This window comes from Rhincodon typus, chromosome 12 (assembly GCF_021869965.1).
Source record: "Rhincodon typus isolate 14 chromosome 12, sRhiTyp1.1, whole genome shotgun sequence".
NCBI classification, from domain to species: domain Eukaryota; kingdom Metazoa; phylum Chordata; class Chondrichthyes; order Orectolobiformes; family Rhincodontidae; genus Rhincodon; species Rhincodon typus.
The window spans coordinates 11,129,657-11,147,094 of record NC_063343.1 but is presented as its reverse complement, the minus strand read 5'-3'; the positions used below and the strand labels follow the sequence as shown (position 1 = coordinate 11,147,094).

The following is a 17,438-nucleotide window of genomic DNA, read 5'->3' as shown; positions in this document are numbered from 1 at the left end:
AACTCCACTCTCCAACCCCTGCCCTAAAAATTCCTGATGAAAGTTGTCTGTAGACTTTTTGAGCAACACTCTAAACTGTCTGTCCATTTCTATCTACTGATAAATTCGCTCTAGATATTTGTACTATGGCTATTAAAAGCCCACGAAACAATCTTAGTAGTCCTCATTACGACTGAACTGTATTTTTAAATGTGATGATTGGGGAGAAACATAATGTTGACAACCCTGCAGGTGTGTCAGAAGGTCTCCAGGAAATGGAGATCAATTACACAAACACTTCTGCACCCAAATTCAGGAGAACAATTTGTGACAACATTTAATTTTGCTTGCCTGGAATTAAAACTAGATTGAGACAGTGGCACAAGGTAGCCCCACGTAGCTTGGAGTTGTAACATGTGGAACAGCAAAGTGGTAGCTGAGTGGGTACAGCCCTCCAGGACCAAGGCATCATATTTTCCCATTGGAAGGGAAAGCAAGAGGAGAGGAAAAGAGAGGCATTCCTGACTACAAAGTTGCCCTCATGTACAGTTAGTGGCAGAAGGCTGGTCTTCTGCTTTCCCTCGAATGGATGGTGTCTGACATAGAGGTGAGTTGGGGAGTGATGGAGAGAGAATCCCTATTTTTTAATACAACAGAAATGAGGTGGAGAGAGTTCATTGAAGGGGTGCGGAGGGTAGAGGAGCTTTCATGATTCAAAGACCTGTTAATATTTAATAAATATTCTTACACAACTTGTTCTCTGATAACAATCAATTGAGAGCATTCTATGTTTCATTAACAAGACATATTTGGAAAATATATTACTTTAAATCATTTCCAATCATCATCTATATCATGTGGCTGTCCTGTGCATTACACAGAACAGACAGGTGGAGAACCTCATTATAAAGATCATTTTTCATAGTATTAACAATTCATGTGATCTCCAGCGGCTGCTGTTTTATGCAGTGTTTCTGGGAACAAAACGGGCTCATCAGTGTAATCATTCTTCACATCCAATGGCTGCAAAACATTAAGGTCATCTGGACTAGGGTTTTTAATGTGGTGGACATTTGATGTGATGGGATGGGGAATTGAAGCAGCCTACCTTTTAGTCCCTGTCCTGTTGTCAAATTAGAATCATAAAACATCACCGCATAGACTGAGTTCACTGAACCCAACATGCTTCTGTTAGCTCGTTGAAACAGGTATTCAGTTCATCCCACTGCTATATTCTCTCATACATTCCCCTGAAAAACTGCCCCTTTGCAAGTATATATCCCATGCAACACACTATAGTATTTGTATTTCACCTGATTTCTGTTAGCCAAATGTAACAGGCTGCTAGCCCTGGGATGGCCAGTACCAGAGGCAGGCTTTACTGGAGGATTTCCTGAGTGCAGGGTTTGTACTGTCAGGGTGTAGGCCACAGAGCAGAGACTGAGCAGGAGCCATTCAAAACATCCTCTGGACAAAATGAGTCCAATTAGGCTGTGGAAAAAAATTAAACAAAGTGGGTTTCGGTGCTGGTGTTGGGGAGCCTGAGGATGATTGGTTTGGTAGGCAAGAGGGGAGAAGTGGCAGAGAGGAACTAAATGGATGGTATCATTCCTAGTGGCAATGTCCAGGAACCCTTACATGACTGCAGTTTTTCCACTATGCTGTCCAACTACATGTGTCTGTCCATTCTTCTTCTTGATTGAACATGAACATAAAGCAGTTTAAAACATATTATGACTCAAATCGACTCGATTTGCAAGCCATCGACATCACGTAACTGACAGAAAACAGAAAGTGATAATTCATGCAGAGATTATTGTGAGAATTATTACAAATTCTAGGATAGTAATCTGAATTAAATGGATTTACCTCCTGAATGGGAAAGCCAGAATTTCACAGGGAGTATGTAGTAAATCTCCTGTAGGATTAACTGAACTGTTTAATTTTTCTTTGGAAATAGATAAGACGGTTAAACTGTGGAAAATTAGCGAGCGAGACAAAAGGCCAGAAGGATACAACTTGAAGGATGAAGATGGTAGAATCAAAGATCCCTCCACAATCACAACCCTACGGGTAAGGTCATTCATTGAGTTGTACATTATGCCACAGATTACCGATGTACTGAGCAGGGAGATTAAATGTACTTCACTCCCGACTCTACGGTGAATAACATTTATACTGATCTGTTCATACTCTTGTACTCATCTTGTCCAATGTATAGTGTGTTCAGAGTTGAACTGTAGGTAAGTGAGCAAATATTACATGCTCTCAGATGAATCTCTTTGAATATGGGTAATGTAACCCGATGGTTCACTGGTAGCACAGTGCATCAGAACATCTTAAGTGATCTCTTGGGATCTCTCTGGTGAGGATTTCTCCTGCTTCATGTGCGGGTTACTAGGACTGGTTGCAGCATTTTGACTGGGGATCCACAAAATGGAACTAAAGTGCTTTCGATAGACTGTACAAGCATACATTCACATTAAAGACTTTTCACAGATGACCAGCAATGAAACACTAGGAGCTGATATAAAATCATAGAGTCAAACAGCATGGAAACAGACCCTTCACTCCAACTCACCCATGCCGACCAGGTTTCCTAAACTGAACTAGTCCCATTTCCCTCTAAACCTTTCCTATTCATGTACCTGTCCAAATGTCTTTTAAATGTTGAAATTGTACCTGCCTCTACTACTACTACTGCTAGCTCATTCCATCCATGCACCACCCTCTGTGTGAAAAAGTTGCCCCTCAGGTCCCTTTTAAATCTTTCTCCTCTCATCTTAAAACCGTGCCATCTAGTTTTGGATTCCCCTACCCTGGGGAAAATACCTTGGCTATTCACCTTATCTATGCCCCTCAGGACTTTATAAACCTCTATAAGGTCGCCCGTCCATTTCCAACGCTCCAGGAAAAGAAGTCCTTGCCTATCCAGTCCCTCCTTATAACTCAAACCCTCTAGTCCCTTGTATTTTTTTCTGCAACCTTTATGGTTGCCACTAACAAATTTAATGATTGAGACATACACAGTGGGGTAGTGATCAAATTTTCAAGATCAATTCATCAAAATTTATCGACCACGTTTTCTTTAAAAAGCTGATTGAATAAGGTGCAATGTTTTATGGGTTTTCTGACAATGATGTGGGAGTGGGAAAGTTCAGATTCTTGCTGATTTTGGGGCCTATGGCTCTTGAGGTGGGGGAGATTTGTTGCTTGGGTTGGGTGAAGAGCGGTTTGCTGGTGGGACGGAGGGTGGGCATTTGTTGTGGGAGGTGTCCACAGCACAGCCCGAGTCCAATCACGAGTGACGGATTGCAACATCAGGATTTCTACATTCATCTGCACGTGGCCGACATCTTGAAGTTACAGTCAGTTACAAAGTGGTAGTGACAGTAAACACGGTTCATTGTCAACAGTCTCTCCCACTGCAAAATCCCAGCCAAGATGATGTCACTATTTCAAGAAGAACGGAAGAATGCCCTGGTTAATATGCATTGCTTGACCAACATCACCAGGATAGGCCAAAAGGGTCAAATATCTGACTCAGGCTCCTATTTTCTATGTTGTCTGGTTATTCATTGCGTTAGAGTTTTTGGTGACTGGATGAAGCACATATATAGGCACTTCCAAATATAAGTACCTATATCACAAATACAAAACTGATTCAGTTCTCACAAAGGTTCTGTAAATTAGAATACTATAATTTTGCAGGGCAGGGCAGCAAAGGCTGCTACTTAATACAGCAGGTGCCACACATGGAAGGTCCCAGTTTCAGCCCCTGGCCTATGTTGAATGAGTGGATCCCAGCCATCCCAATTCTGAAATGCAGGGATTCTAGTATCTTTGGATCAATGGCCCAGGAAGGGATCAGTAGCCTCAAGCCAGGAAGATAAATAATTGACAGAAAGAAAAGCTGTTTTGTATCAGGATGTTTGGGGAAGGCCCCACACAGGCTAGATTTGATGATGCATATACTCTTGGGGAAGCATTCACCTCATATGTGCAACCACAGTGCACAGGCAAGGTAGTGCCATTGTGGAAGTGTCCAGTCACCCAAGCTAATTATCTGGTTATTAAATAAAACAAAGAACTGTAGATGCTAGAGATCTGAAATGAAAGCAGAAATTCCTGGAGAAACTCAGCAGGCCTGGCAACCTCTGTAAGGAGAGAGCACAGTTAACATTTTGAGTCTACTGACTCCTCAGAACTGATAGCAGTTAGGAAAAAGTGGTATTATGGCAAAGATGGGTTTGGCGTGTTGGTGCCTATGGGTTCCCTCGTGGGTGCCAGTTATGCATGTCTCTTTGTGGGATATGTGGAACATTCCTTGTTCCAATCCTACTCAGGTCCCCACCCACAAGTCTTTCTCTGGTATATCAATGACATAATCGGTGCTGCTTCCCTCCCTCAAGCAGATTGGGAAAGTTTCACCATTCTCACCTTCACCTAGTCTATTTCTGACTCCTCCCTTCCCTTCCTCAACATCTGTTTGTCTTTCTGGGGATAGGTTGGCCATTACAAACCCACCAACTCCCAAAGTACCTGGACTCTACATCCTCACTTCCTTTCCTGTAAGGACTCCGTCCCGTTCTCTCAGTATCTCCATATTTACAATGCCACGTTCTGTCGGAGGGCCTCAGAAGTGTCCACCTTTTTCCTAAATCAGGGATTCTCCACTACCCTGGTCTTCAAGGCCCTTAGCTGATGTCAACCCATTTCTTATACTTCTGCCCTCATCCCTACTGTTCTAGCCCACAACCACGATAGGATCTCCTTGGTCCTCACTTACCATCCCACCAGCCTCCGCAGCTAAAGGATTGTAAGCCACCATTTACATCACCTCCAGCAGGATGCCACAACCAGACAAGTATCCCTGTCCCCTCCTTGTCAGCCTTCCTCAGGGACTGTTCCCTCCTGGAGAGCTTGGTCCACTCCTCCTCCATTTCCCAACACTACCTCACATGTCTACAGCACCTTCCCATGCAATCACAGAAGGTGTAATATCTGCCCATTTACCTACTCCTTCACCATCCAAGGCCCCAGACACTCCTTCCAGGTGGAGCAGCAATTTACTTGCACTTTAGTAAATCTAGTCTACTGTATTCACTGATGGAAGTTATATTCCAGATGTATTAATTGAATGTAAAACTAGTATCAGAAGTAGTGATCATAACAACAATCATTGACTGGATAATTGACTGGACAAGTTAATTGAGTGAGCAAATGTATGGCAGATGATGTACAATGTGAATAAATGTGAGATTATCCACTTTAGTAGCAAAAACAGGCAGGCAGATTATTATCTGGGTGGCAATAGATTGGGAAAAGTGGAGCCTGTGCACTGACACCTGGGTATCCTTGTACACTAATTGCTGAAAATAAGCATGTAGGTGCAACAGGCAGTGAAGAAGGCAAGTGGTATGTTGGCCTTCATAGTGAGAGAATTTGAGTTCAGGGGCAGTAATGACTTGCTGTGATTGTACTTGGTGAGACCACACCTGGAATGGTCGGTGTACCTTCCTCTTATCTATGGAAGGATGTTCTGGCTATGGAGGGAGTGCAATGAAGGTTTACCAGACTGATTCCTGGGATGGCGGGACTGACATATTAAGACAGACTGGATATTCGCTGGAGTTCAGAAGAATGAGGAAGGATCCCATAGAAACCTATAAATTTCAATTAGACAGGGTAAACGCAGGAAGCGTAGTCCATTTAGATTGGAGGTGAGGATAAATTTCTTCACCCCGAGAGTGGTGAGCCTATGGAATATCTCTGCCACAGAAAGTGGTTGAGGCCAAAACATTGAATGTTTTTAAGAAGGAGATGGATATAGTTCTAAGGGCTAAAGGGATCAAAGGAATGGGAGAAAGCAGGAACAAGATACTGAGTTAGATGTTCAACCATGACCATGTTGAATGGCAGAGCAGGCTCAAAGGGCCAAACAATCCACTCCTGCACCTAATTTCCTATGTTTCTATGTTGCAACATCCATCCTTTAGGGAAGGAATTCTGCCATTCTTACCTGGTCTGGCCTACATGTGATTCCAGACCCACAACAACATGGTTGATTCTTAATCGCCTTCTGAAATGGCTACCCCCCAAGTCGCTGAGTTCAAGAGCAGTTGGGAACAGGCAACAAATGCAGGCCTTGCCAGCAATGCCCGCAGGCCTTGCCAGCAATGCCCACAGGCCAAGAACAAAATGTCAGAGATATCTTGGGCAGCTGCCAGCACCAAAGATTGTGCTGGTTATCACAGAGTGTATGGGTCAAATTGTAGACCAAACCCAACTTCTGCCGCCTTTTGTTGATATGTAGGACTGTTTATTCCTGTATACTTGCCTTCTGGATTAGGAAGGTGTGGCAGGTGGTACACCACTCTTTTTCTAGATGCAATTTCATGCACTGATTATTTCAGGATCTGACTGCACCAGTCACACTGCATTTGAAAGCTTTTAGTTTGAGTTGGGTTAGTGACATAGTCTATCTCCAGTGATCATGTCACAGTTGTCCAACACCCCCTGGCACAGACCCACAACAGCACCCACACTGGCTGAACTGGCTCGGACAACTCAGCAAATTGTGACCATGCAGTCCTTTAAATCAGTTTTGAAGGTAGTTTGGAAAATTGTGCACATGTTTCCTGTGGGTAGGAGGCTGGGAATGTAGGCACAAGTGTAGGCTCTTTAGCCCTTGATCATTCTAGATCATGACTGATCATTTACCCCAAACCCATTTGGGATGGAAATAATGTCTTAACTGGAGCAACCTCTTACCATTACTAGACATATTGTTCCTGCAAATGCCCTCCCACAGGCTGGATTTCATCCATGTTACAGAAGGATGAGTGAAACACAGAGTGACGGCATTTTCACCTAGATATGTATCTGTCTGTCTGTCTCTCTCTCTCCTCTCTGTTTTTGTGGAAATCCATGCAGATAGATGTTTGTATGCAGACTCATATGAATATCGATTACCATGAACTGATTGGTGACACTTGAGCCTCAAACTGAGTGTTCAGAAGCCCAGAAATACTTGTACATAATGATATCACTGTGCAACCGACTGTACATAATGATATCACTGTGTAACTGACTGTACATGATGACATCACTGTGCAGACGTGCAGATGATATTTTGAATTGATCTTGACGGTTGACTTCAGGTGATGATACTCTGAGTTGGTGTTCAATCAGTGACCAGAGTCAGCAGTGCTGTACCTCAACTAAAGCAAACCCTGTAGGTAGGAGAATATCTTCATCTCAGAATCTGGATTTGGCAGGAGCCAACCTCCACCAAATACTATCAACTGATCTGAGACAAGGTTCTACGGACTGTAAATAGCTCAGATTAGCTGCTGGTCTTGAGTAGAGTCATAGAGCTGTACAGCATGGATTTGAATGAGTTGCAGCATGTTTTTAAAATTCATTCTTGGGATGTGAGCGTTGCTGGGGAGATCAGATTTTACTTGGCCTTCTCAGAGTGTCACCCCAGTCCTTGTGGGATGGTGCACCTCTGACATTTCACTCCTTTAAGAAGCATGACCCTATTTATTCTGACTGGGTCACATACTAAAAGGCATGAATGTACATAAATATGTTTAAATGGTACACTGAAAATGTACGGTACAGAGAAATTAAAGACACAAGAAGTTACCATACATTAAATTATCTTTAATCCTTGTGACACACAATTCTGTTTTCACCGCAACTACCTTTTTATTTTAGGGGCTGCTCCAAATTTTTTTTGCATGCAGTTCAATTGGTTCAACTCTCTCTCATGCCTCCCTTCCTCATTTCTGCCTGAATTACTTCACATAGTAATATTAGGCGGGCCTTTTAAAAATAGATGCTTCGAAGCGTACAATATGAAGGTCACAATATATAAACGTGCCATGGAATAGCACAGCTGAAAAATGCCAAAAGCTTTGGATCTGTGTGGGGCGCATTCGGGAGAAGCTTTTGCTACTCTTAACGGTTTAGCTGGTTCCACAGTGCTAACTCACTTTCTTGCCTCCATAACAATATGACACAGCCTGTTTAACAAACAAATGAGGCCATGGCTTGCTTATTGCAGCAGAAATTGAGAGATTAGGCCTGACTCCTCCAGGGTATAATGCTAAAGAGTCTGGGATTCTCTGGCTATTCAGTTGTGACAGTCGTTTTATTTCCACTTCTGCCCACAGTCAGCTGACTCAGTAGATGAATGATTCCACCTTGGGTGAGTGTGAGAAAGGCCACATTAAAAATGGTTCATTGACCATGTGGTTAAATAGCATTGGCTGATAAAAGCAGTAGAAAGGATGCATCCCTGGGGGGAGAACATCTGTTTAGACCTAGCTATTTGTTTTATTTTGAGGCAAGAGTGGATAATGCTGCAGCTTTTTACAGGATGCCAGTGTTGGGTATTGGTGGCACTCTCCCGGCCCCCCTCCTGAGCCAGAACTCTGCATTTTCCCTCCCAAGGTGATTAGCCTGGGTTGGGAAAGGCTCCAAATCACAGCACCCACCTCAGGAGGAGGAAGGGGAAGGTCAGGCCCAATCTTTGTTCTGGGAGCTGGGTGCAGATGCAGACAGGCTGCCATCCACAGATAGGGATCAAATATGCCAAGTGCTAGGGTGGGCTGTTTTATAAGACTCACCCTTGTTCTATGAGACTTCTTACTCGTTAGCTTGTTAAGTATTTGATTCTCTAGCTCCTCTGCCTCATGCTCCATCAACCCCTTCACCTGTTTTCTTTGCTAACTTATGAATGCCAGCCCCCCATGACCCTTGATAGAGCTGTTTACCAACTTCATTGCAATTCCTGTCCATCACCATCCATGCCAACTTAATGCCAGTTCATGACCCTCCACCACACTTACATCCTTCATGCATACTTATCTAGTTTGCACTCTGGGCAGACCTGAGCAGCTACTTTGAAATAGAATAAGATAAAGGTTTAAATATCTATTACATATGTTATTTTTGTGAAGAGTATCCTCAACTGTGTAAGCCATTCAACAATGTCATTTTTATAAAAACAGACCTGTCATCACAACCCTACATTGAAAACAATTGATCCTTTCATAACATAATTGGGAAATTAGCATTATAGTGTTTCAGCTGGAAGAAAAAGGATTGAATAATGAAAAAGTGTCAGAAGTAATGTGAAAGATGAGGAGAGATGCTCCCATCCTGTTAGCTGTGAAGCCTAAAATGTGGACAGGCTGAATTCACAAGGAAGTTGTCCTTTTTATTGTGTTTGTCTTTCTTCAACATTTGTCTGTCATTCCATCATTACTCCTCAAAATCCTCTGCCACATCTGAATGTCTAGTGAAAAGAGAGGTAAAGGCAAGTGGGTGCAAAAGGTGGAGCATTGTGAAAATGGATGTGCATAGTGGTTAGTTAGACTAGCAACAGGGTCTGGTGGACACCACTAAAGGTGTGCGGTTTGTCAACTGCTGAAGGCATAAATATTTGCCAAAGGGTTTAACAATCTCTTATATAGTGGCATGCCAACAGGGGCTTCAGGACGTGTCTTTCATTATTAAAATTAATTTTGAAGACTGAACATAGCACGGAAAAGCTATTTTGGTGGGGATTTGTAATAGATGAATTTGTATTAGCAAGGCACATGGAGGTAGTAAACTTAAATACATTAAACAATAACATCTTATTTTGATCCAAAATGACAAGTATATGCTTCTTTGGATAAGGGAACCAAAATTGCACCTAGCACATCCAGGTGCCGTCTCACCAAAGTTCTGTAGAATTGTGGCAAAACATTCTTACTTGCAGACTTTCATCGAGTCACAACGAAGACCGATGTACCATTTGCCTTTCCTAATTGTTTGCTGCACCTGTATATTAGCTTTTAGTGACTCATCAAGAAGGACAGCCGTGTCCCTTTGGACGTCAAATTTTGTACTTACTCATCATTTAAAAAAGTATTCTGCATCTGTTTTTCATACCAGAGGGAATAACTTCATATTTTTCCACATTATATTCCATCTGTCATGTTCTTGCCCACTCACTTGACCTGTCAAAATTCCTTCAAAGTCTCTTTGCATCCACCTCACATTCCCACGTAGTTTGTGTAATCAGTAAACTTGTAGATGTTACATTTCATCCGTCTCATTCAAATTGTTGATATAGATCATGAACAGCTGGTCCAAGCACTGATCCTTTTGGTACCCCAGTACTTACAGATCACTAACCTGAGAATTAGTCATTTATTCCTGCTTTCTGTTTTCAGTCATTAACCAATTTTCAGCCCAAATCCCACGTGATCTAATTTTGTTAACTAACCTTTTGTGTTAGACCTTATCAAAATTTTGAAGCTTGTGAAATCCACATTGATACCATTGGGCTGCAGGGTTCCCATGCGGATTTCACAAGCTTCAAAATCTCCCCTCCCCCTACCGCATCCCAAAACCAGTCCAGCTTGTCCCCGCCTCCCTAACCTGTTCTCCCTCCCACCTATCCCCTCCTCCCACCTCAAGCCGCACCCCCATTTCCTACCTACTAACCTCATCCCGCCCCCTTGACCTGTCCGTCCTCCCTGGACTGACCTATCTCCTCTCTACCTCCCCACCTACACTCACCTTTACTGGCTCCATCCCCGCCTCTTTGACCTGTCTGTTTCCTCTCCACCTATCTTCTCCTCTATCCATCTTCTATCCGCCTCCCCCTCTCTCCCTATTTATTTCAGAACCCCCTTCCCCTCCCCCATTTCTGATGAAGGGTCTAGGCCCGAAACGTCAGCCTTCCTGCTCCTGTGATGCTGCTTGGCCTGCTGTGTTCATCCAGCTCTACACCTTGTTATCCTTGATCATTTTTTATTTGGTTTTGACAAGGTGGTCTGTCACTGAAACAAACCCGCAATGCTACAGATTCAGGTTTAGTAATGAATTAGAAGTTTATTATGAAAAGGAAATGAAGATAAAATAGAATAAACCAAACTAATTTCCTATGATACAAATTTGAATATTTTGAAACCCAGTAAAGTACAATCCCATAACTCCCAAAATACTCCGTTATCATACGCTTACCAGAGAGAGTTCCCTTCTCTGTCCCATATAGGGTTTGACTTAGCTGTGGTGTCAATTCCCCATCATCAGAATCTGATAGCCCCTCCCTTGATTCATCATATAATTAATCTTAGACTTTCAGCTTCAAGTAACCTTTCAGGGCTTTAAATAAACACTCTTGGTCTAGAGCTTATGAAAAAAACTCTTTACACTGAGGTGACCTCTTTTAACAATCCTGACCAACCTCCCTTTTTGAGGTCCAACTGTTTTATAAATCCAGCTTCAGCTAAAACTTTTGCAACCTGGCCAGACTGAAACTGAAAGGCTTTTTTTTTCTAAGCTATGTGCATTTCCTTAATCAATAGAAAGCAAAAGTAAGTTCCTGACCTTTTAAGCTTTAAACCTAACACCTATTGGTTTTGATCACCTCATAAAAACCTCCAATGCAAACAAAATTCTCATGAACTTCCCTAATCTGTCCCGGGATGTTTTCAAAAAAAGAAATCACCATGGCTACAGGAAGACCTAAAAATTAATCATTTAACCCCTTCAGACACATGCCTCTAGTTCAAAGTTCAATAATCCAAAATGAATGTTATTCAAAAAAATATAAATTGCACTCCATATATCACATATCACGTTAGTCTCACCATTATTTTCTAAGTGTCTAGTTATCACATCCCCTCTAGCAGATACAGCATTTTTCTCGTAGAGATGTTAAACTAACAGGTCTGTGGTTCCCCATTTCATCTCTTCCTCCTTTTTTTAAATAATGGGGTTATATTTGTTACCTTCCAACCTGCAGGAACCATTCTAGAATCAATAGAATTTTGGAAGGTGATGCAACCACTATCTCCCCAGCTAATTTTTTTAACACAGGGATGTAGATCATCAGACCCTGGGGATTTACTAGCTTTCAATCACAATAATTTCTCTAATACTCCCCTTTTACTAATTCTGATTCCTTCCAGTTCCTCATTCTTATTAGCTGCTTGGTTCACTTGTACTTCTAGAAGTTTTTTTGTACCTTGATGTGGGTTGTCGCAAAATTTGTGACAGAGTCAGACGAGAACCAATCTCTGTTGGGAGCATCTTGCTTCATCTTTTGTGCTGTTCACATCATGTGGCGAGATTCTCACTAGGCAGCTATAAGTTGCCAATTAAGGGGGGTAATTGCTCGTTAAATGCTTTGTTGATTGCCCAACTCATCTTATTAGTATTCAGCTTCTATTTTGACATACTCACCAGGGAAAACTTGACATGGAAGCCAGAGTAGATGCCTGGTGGATTCAGTTGGCATTTGCTCGTGTGGTATCCATATTGGACACCAGGGACCCATCTCAGGGCACACTCCATGGGCACCAGCCATATGCACCTAATGTCTATGGACATTGGTATCCATTATGTGCCAGCCTCTGAGAACTCTCTTGGTATATCTCCACGCCACTTACAGTATGCTCCTGCACTTCAATGCTTCACCTCAGGGTGCATCAGCAACTGTTGTTATAATGCAGCAGCAAGGACACTATGTGTTCAGGGATATGTACCCAGCTCTTAGACTGGACCAGGCTTTATCTCTGGGCACTTTGCTTGTTATCGTAGCACTCATTCACTCTGAATCTTCCTGAATGCTCACAACATTGCTGTCTTGCTTTGGCATTTAACATAGATATAAAGGCAGGAAGCTTGAATTGCAGGCCTCAGTCAAGTCAGGCACCCGTGCTGGGGGCCCTGGCACAGTGAGTCAAGTGGAACCTCCAGTAACAGTCTAGGGGCTTGAATGCAGTCATCAGCTACTTGGGGTGGACAGAGTCAGGATGCTGGCCATATTAGAGGTAAAGAGCCAAATGTAGAGCTGCCCACACCCATCTTGATTCTTTCTGCCCTATTGCGTGCTGATTTCATCCTCAAATGAGAGAGAGGCAAGTATTACAGGCAGTGAAAGAGGGTGACCACAGCTGGTACAGGAGGGGAGATGTCCCAAGCGAGTGAGTAGGCAACACAGAGGGCAAGCAGGATTTTTGGGATCAGGGGTTGGGGTAAGTGACAGCTAGTGAGGGAAATTTGTTGCAGGCAATATGAGTGGTGGATTTTGAACCTTGGTAGGATGTGGATACAGTAGCAGAAATAAAGTGAGTGTGAAGTGTCAGGCAGAAGATGGTGGCACTTACCCTGGCAGAGTGAAGGACACTAACCTTCTACCTGCACTACAGGGCATTCCACCAGACAGCTGAGACTGCTCGTCCCACATGACAACCTCAGACCAGGCTGGCACGGTCTAGTGTTGGGGCCTCTACTGCTGTCCTGAGGTAAGACGATGCCATACCTCTGCAGCATCCCATCCATCAGGACTTCCAGGTCCCTGCCTGCACAGCAGGATGCTGATTTCCCCTATCTACCATGTCTGGAACAAATATCAGGAACAATGGCAGGGCAGCTCCAGACGATGGTACCAATCTAAGTGCACAACATGCTTTTAAAGATCACGTGGGAGCAAAGGATTCTGGAATACCTGATGATAGCAAGTTGTTACAGGGCTGCAATTGGTAGGATAAGGCCAGAATCAGACATGATGGATACCATAGGGCCAGAGTAAGTAGACAATGCAGACAGTTTGGTCAGATAAGGTGAGGAAACTGTCTAGGCCTTGTGACAGAAATTCTTTCAAAACTTCAATACAACTCAGACTTAGGCAAAAATAAGAAAGATTCAGGCCAAAGTATTTGTTTAGTTTCTCTGTCAGTTCCTTATTCCCCATCTTAAATTCTCCTTTCTCTGTTGTATTGGGCCCATCTTTGTCTTTAAGACCATGAGACATAGGAGCAGAAACTAGGCCATTCGGCCCATCAAGTCTGCTCTGCCATTCAATCATGGCTGATAAGTTCTGCTGGAGCTATCTAAGTGTTTGCATGATGGGTGGTCTAATAATCAAATAGGAACTAGGACAGTTTGGTATCGAGTGAAACTGTAGGCTGTTTCTTTAAGCCTGCCTTCAAAGTTTTGGACTGTTTTCTCTCCCAGACCATTGGACAATGGATGGTATGGAGCTGCTGGTAAACGATGGCCTGTTTTCTGTGACCAACAGTTCCGGGAGTCTGTGTATTGGAAAAGCTGCTCACGGCATTTCTATCAACGCTTCCATTTGAGAATGAACTCTATGCATGTCCAACCACGTTGAGTGGGTATCCACAATGATAAGAACGTTAAGCCCATGAAAGGTTCGCGTAGTTAATGTGTGTAACCGAGTCCAGGGCTTACCCGGCCATTCCACGAATGTGGGGGAGCTGCTGACAGTAGGTTTTGTGGTTGTTGGCTCTCTGGGCACTGCCCCACCAATGTGGCTGTCTGCATCTAATCCTTCCTGACAAAAATTCTTGCCAACACCTTCATTTTGGACACCACTGGATAACCCTGGTGGAGTTCAGCGAGGATCTGGCTATGACCTTTGCTCAAGACCATCACTCTTGCTCCCATAACAAAATGCTATCCTGTGCAGTGATCTGGTCCCATAGGGTCCAGAAAGGTATCAATTTCAGTTGTGATGGCCCTTTTGTTTCCCCCATCACCACCAGTTGTTTTACTTTTGCCAGGGTTGGATCTTTTTGCTTTCGCAGTCAGATATTGTCAGTGATGACTAGAAAGTTTAAAACCAGAATGGGCTCTTCCAGTAGCAGTACCACCAGTAGTATATCCGCCAGCAGGAAGCGGCTCAAGGCATCTGAATTTGCTACTTGACCTCCCAGACCGTGTTCCAACTTGTAATTGTACACACTTAAAAAGAGAATCCACCGCTGAATTTCGACCTGAAGCTATGGGTAGCACAGCCTTGTCCTCTTTGAGTAGTCCTAGCAGGGGTTTGTGCTCTGTTACTATTACAAAGTTGTAAAGGTAGTGGTGGACCTTTCTCACACTAAAGATGACCACCAAACTTTCCTTCTCGAGGCGTATTTGCGTTCTGCACTAGCCAAAATCCAGGAAGCATAAGTCTTTGGATGTTCCTCTCTTTGGGCCACCTGTGAGCCAACACTACGCTGATATCGAACAGAGAGAGGTATCACATGCTGCCAGCACCACATCTCGTTTGGGAGCGCAGTGTGCCCTTTGGTGATAGCTGCTTCTTCACTTCCCTAAAGCCAATGTCTTGGCTACAAGACCTATTTCCAGGGCAACCCCTTTTTCAATAACAGATGTAAGGGTACCAGGATGGAGGCCAGGTTACGTATGAGCTTTCTGTAATAATTCACCAGTCCAAGGAAAGACCTAAACTCTGGTACAGATGTGGGAACTGGGGTACCTTTGATCGCTTTCACTTTTATCTTCCAACAGGTGTAACCCGGTCTTGCCAACTCTCTAGGCCAAGTATGTCATTTGGGGCGTCTGGAACATGCATTTTTCCTTTCTTAGGCATATACCTGCCTTGGCGGAAAGTCTGAGGACTGTGTCCACATTCTCTAAGTGCTCTTTATTGGTTATTAGCGGGTCATCCAGATAAGACCTTGTAAAATGTTCTCCATCGTCCACTGAAAAGTGGCACAGACTGATAATAACCCAAATGGCAGTCTCATATATTAGTACAAACCCCTTATTGGTATTAATTGTAACATACTTCTGCGAATCCTCATCTAACCACAATTGCAGGTACATGTGGCTCATGTCCAGCTTCGTGAAGGACAGCCCCCTCCACTAGCTTTCTGTATAAAGACCTCTATGCAAAGTACTGGGTATTTATCCAGCTGTGAAAAGTGGTTTACCATTTGTTTAAAATCTCCATAAGGGTGAACTAACCTGTTGGGCTTTGCATCTGGTACAACCAGTGCTGCCCATTCCGCAAATTGAATGATTTGATGATTCCTTCACTTTCCAGCTTTCATGTCTGCCTCTACTTTTGCCCATAATGCAAATGGCACTGGGCAGGCCTTGCAGAATCATGGAATGTTTTCCTAGTCAGCATGCAAGGTGGCCTTGGCTCCTTTAATTGTCCCTAGACCTTCCTGAAAAGCTTCCAGGCATTTAATTAGGACTTCATCAGGCAGCCATTTTCTAATTGAAAAATGTTGAGCCAATTAAAGTGAATCTTGCTCAACGAGTTTCACCCCACCAGGCTTGGGCTTGAGCTTTTACTGCAATCAGCGGTCATTGAACCAGCTGGATCTCATAACAGACGGGAACTGAAGTTGTACCCTTAATCTGTAAAAGTTCCCCGGCACAGGTTCTTAGTCTAGCCGAACGTAAGGGTCGGAGACCAGAGTGAATTTTGGTAAATACAGTTGCGCTGGTATTGACCTCCATTGAACTGGGTGACCAATTAACCAGACGTTTATTTTGATTGGTTCTGATTTGGATGGTGCTAAGCAATTTAAGTGTTCCAAGCCAGATGTAGGGGGCTTTCCAGCATGTTCACTCTCGTGGATACTGGCCTATTTGTTCTCTTACTGAATTCAGGCCTAGTGGGACTATTTTGCTGTCTCGAGTCCGCACACTGGCAGCAACTACAATGGCTTGTCGGTCCAGATCTTGAAGGAAATGTTAACCACATTGGGCTGAGGCTTAGCTTCATTTTGGGGTTTGCTGTGGGCTGACCTAGAGTCCGTCTGTTCATACGTCCTGAGTGAGGCTGTGCTATTGCCTTCACTCAAGTGGTGTCCCCCGAGCTCAGTCAGCCTTGCGAGGGTGTTCACTTCCATTGGTGTACCCTGTAACTCAAACGCTCCGCTTGCCACATTTTCTAATGACAAACCCAGTTGTAGTGCCTGTTTGAAGTCCAGTTGGGCTTCAGCTAGTAGGTGCTTTTGCATGGTTACTTCATTAATCCCACATACCAAATGGTGTCTCAGCATCTCATTAAGGGTTAAATAAAAATCACATGCCTCTACCAGTTGCCTTAACCTAGTCAAAAATCTCAACAAAGGTTCCCCTGGTTCTTAAACTGCCGAGTAAAACCGATAGCGTCTCAGAATTAGAGAAGACTTGGTGTCCTAACATAGCTAAACTAAATTCATCAACTCTTGAAAGTTTTAGTATCTGATGCCTCAGGAAACATTAGGCTCCTAATAACTGAAAATTTTTAGGTCCACAAGCTGTCAGGAAAATTACTACCAGTGCCATTTGCCTGCAAGAAATAACACATTCCTTTCCACCTACTGGGCTCAGTGTTCAACTGCAGGATTGAATGAGTCAAGCTTGTCAGATAACAACATGATGCCAGAAACGCTTGCCCTAACTCAAAGACGACAAATTTATTCAGGAGCATATTTTTACTTTCGTCGCCACTGAAATAGCTGACAAGGGGAGGTGATGGCCTACTGGTAATATTGCTGGACTGTTAATCCAGAGACCCAGATAGCATTCTGGGGACACGGGTTTGAATCCCACTATGGCAGATGGTGGAATTTGAATTTAGTAATCTGGAATTAAGAATCTAATGATGAACATGAATCCATTGTCGTTTG

General features: G+C 43.4%; 1 protein-coding gene across 5 annotated transcripts in view; it reads left to right on the top strand.

Annotated features, from left to right (window-relative positions):
* The window catches only part of LOC109927921 (serine/threonine-protein phosphatase 2A 55 kDa regulatory subunit B beta isoform), a 501,083-nt gene that overhangs the window by 439,644 nt on the left and 44,001 nt on the right, over positions 1-17,438 (top strand). For all 5 annotated transcript variants that reach the window (XM_048603895.1, XM_048603897.1, XM_048603899.1 and 2 more), the window contains one exon: positions 1,940-2,052. In XM_048603895.1, coding sequence (XP_048459852.1) covers positions 1,940-2,052 — 113 coding nt within the window. The remainder of the gene's footprint in view (positions 1-1,939; positions 2,053-17,438) is intronic.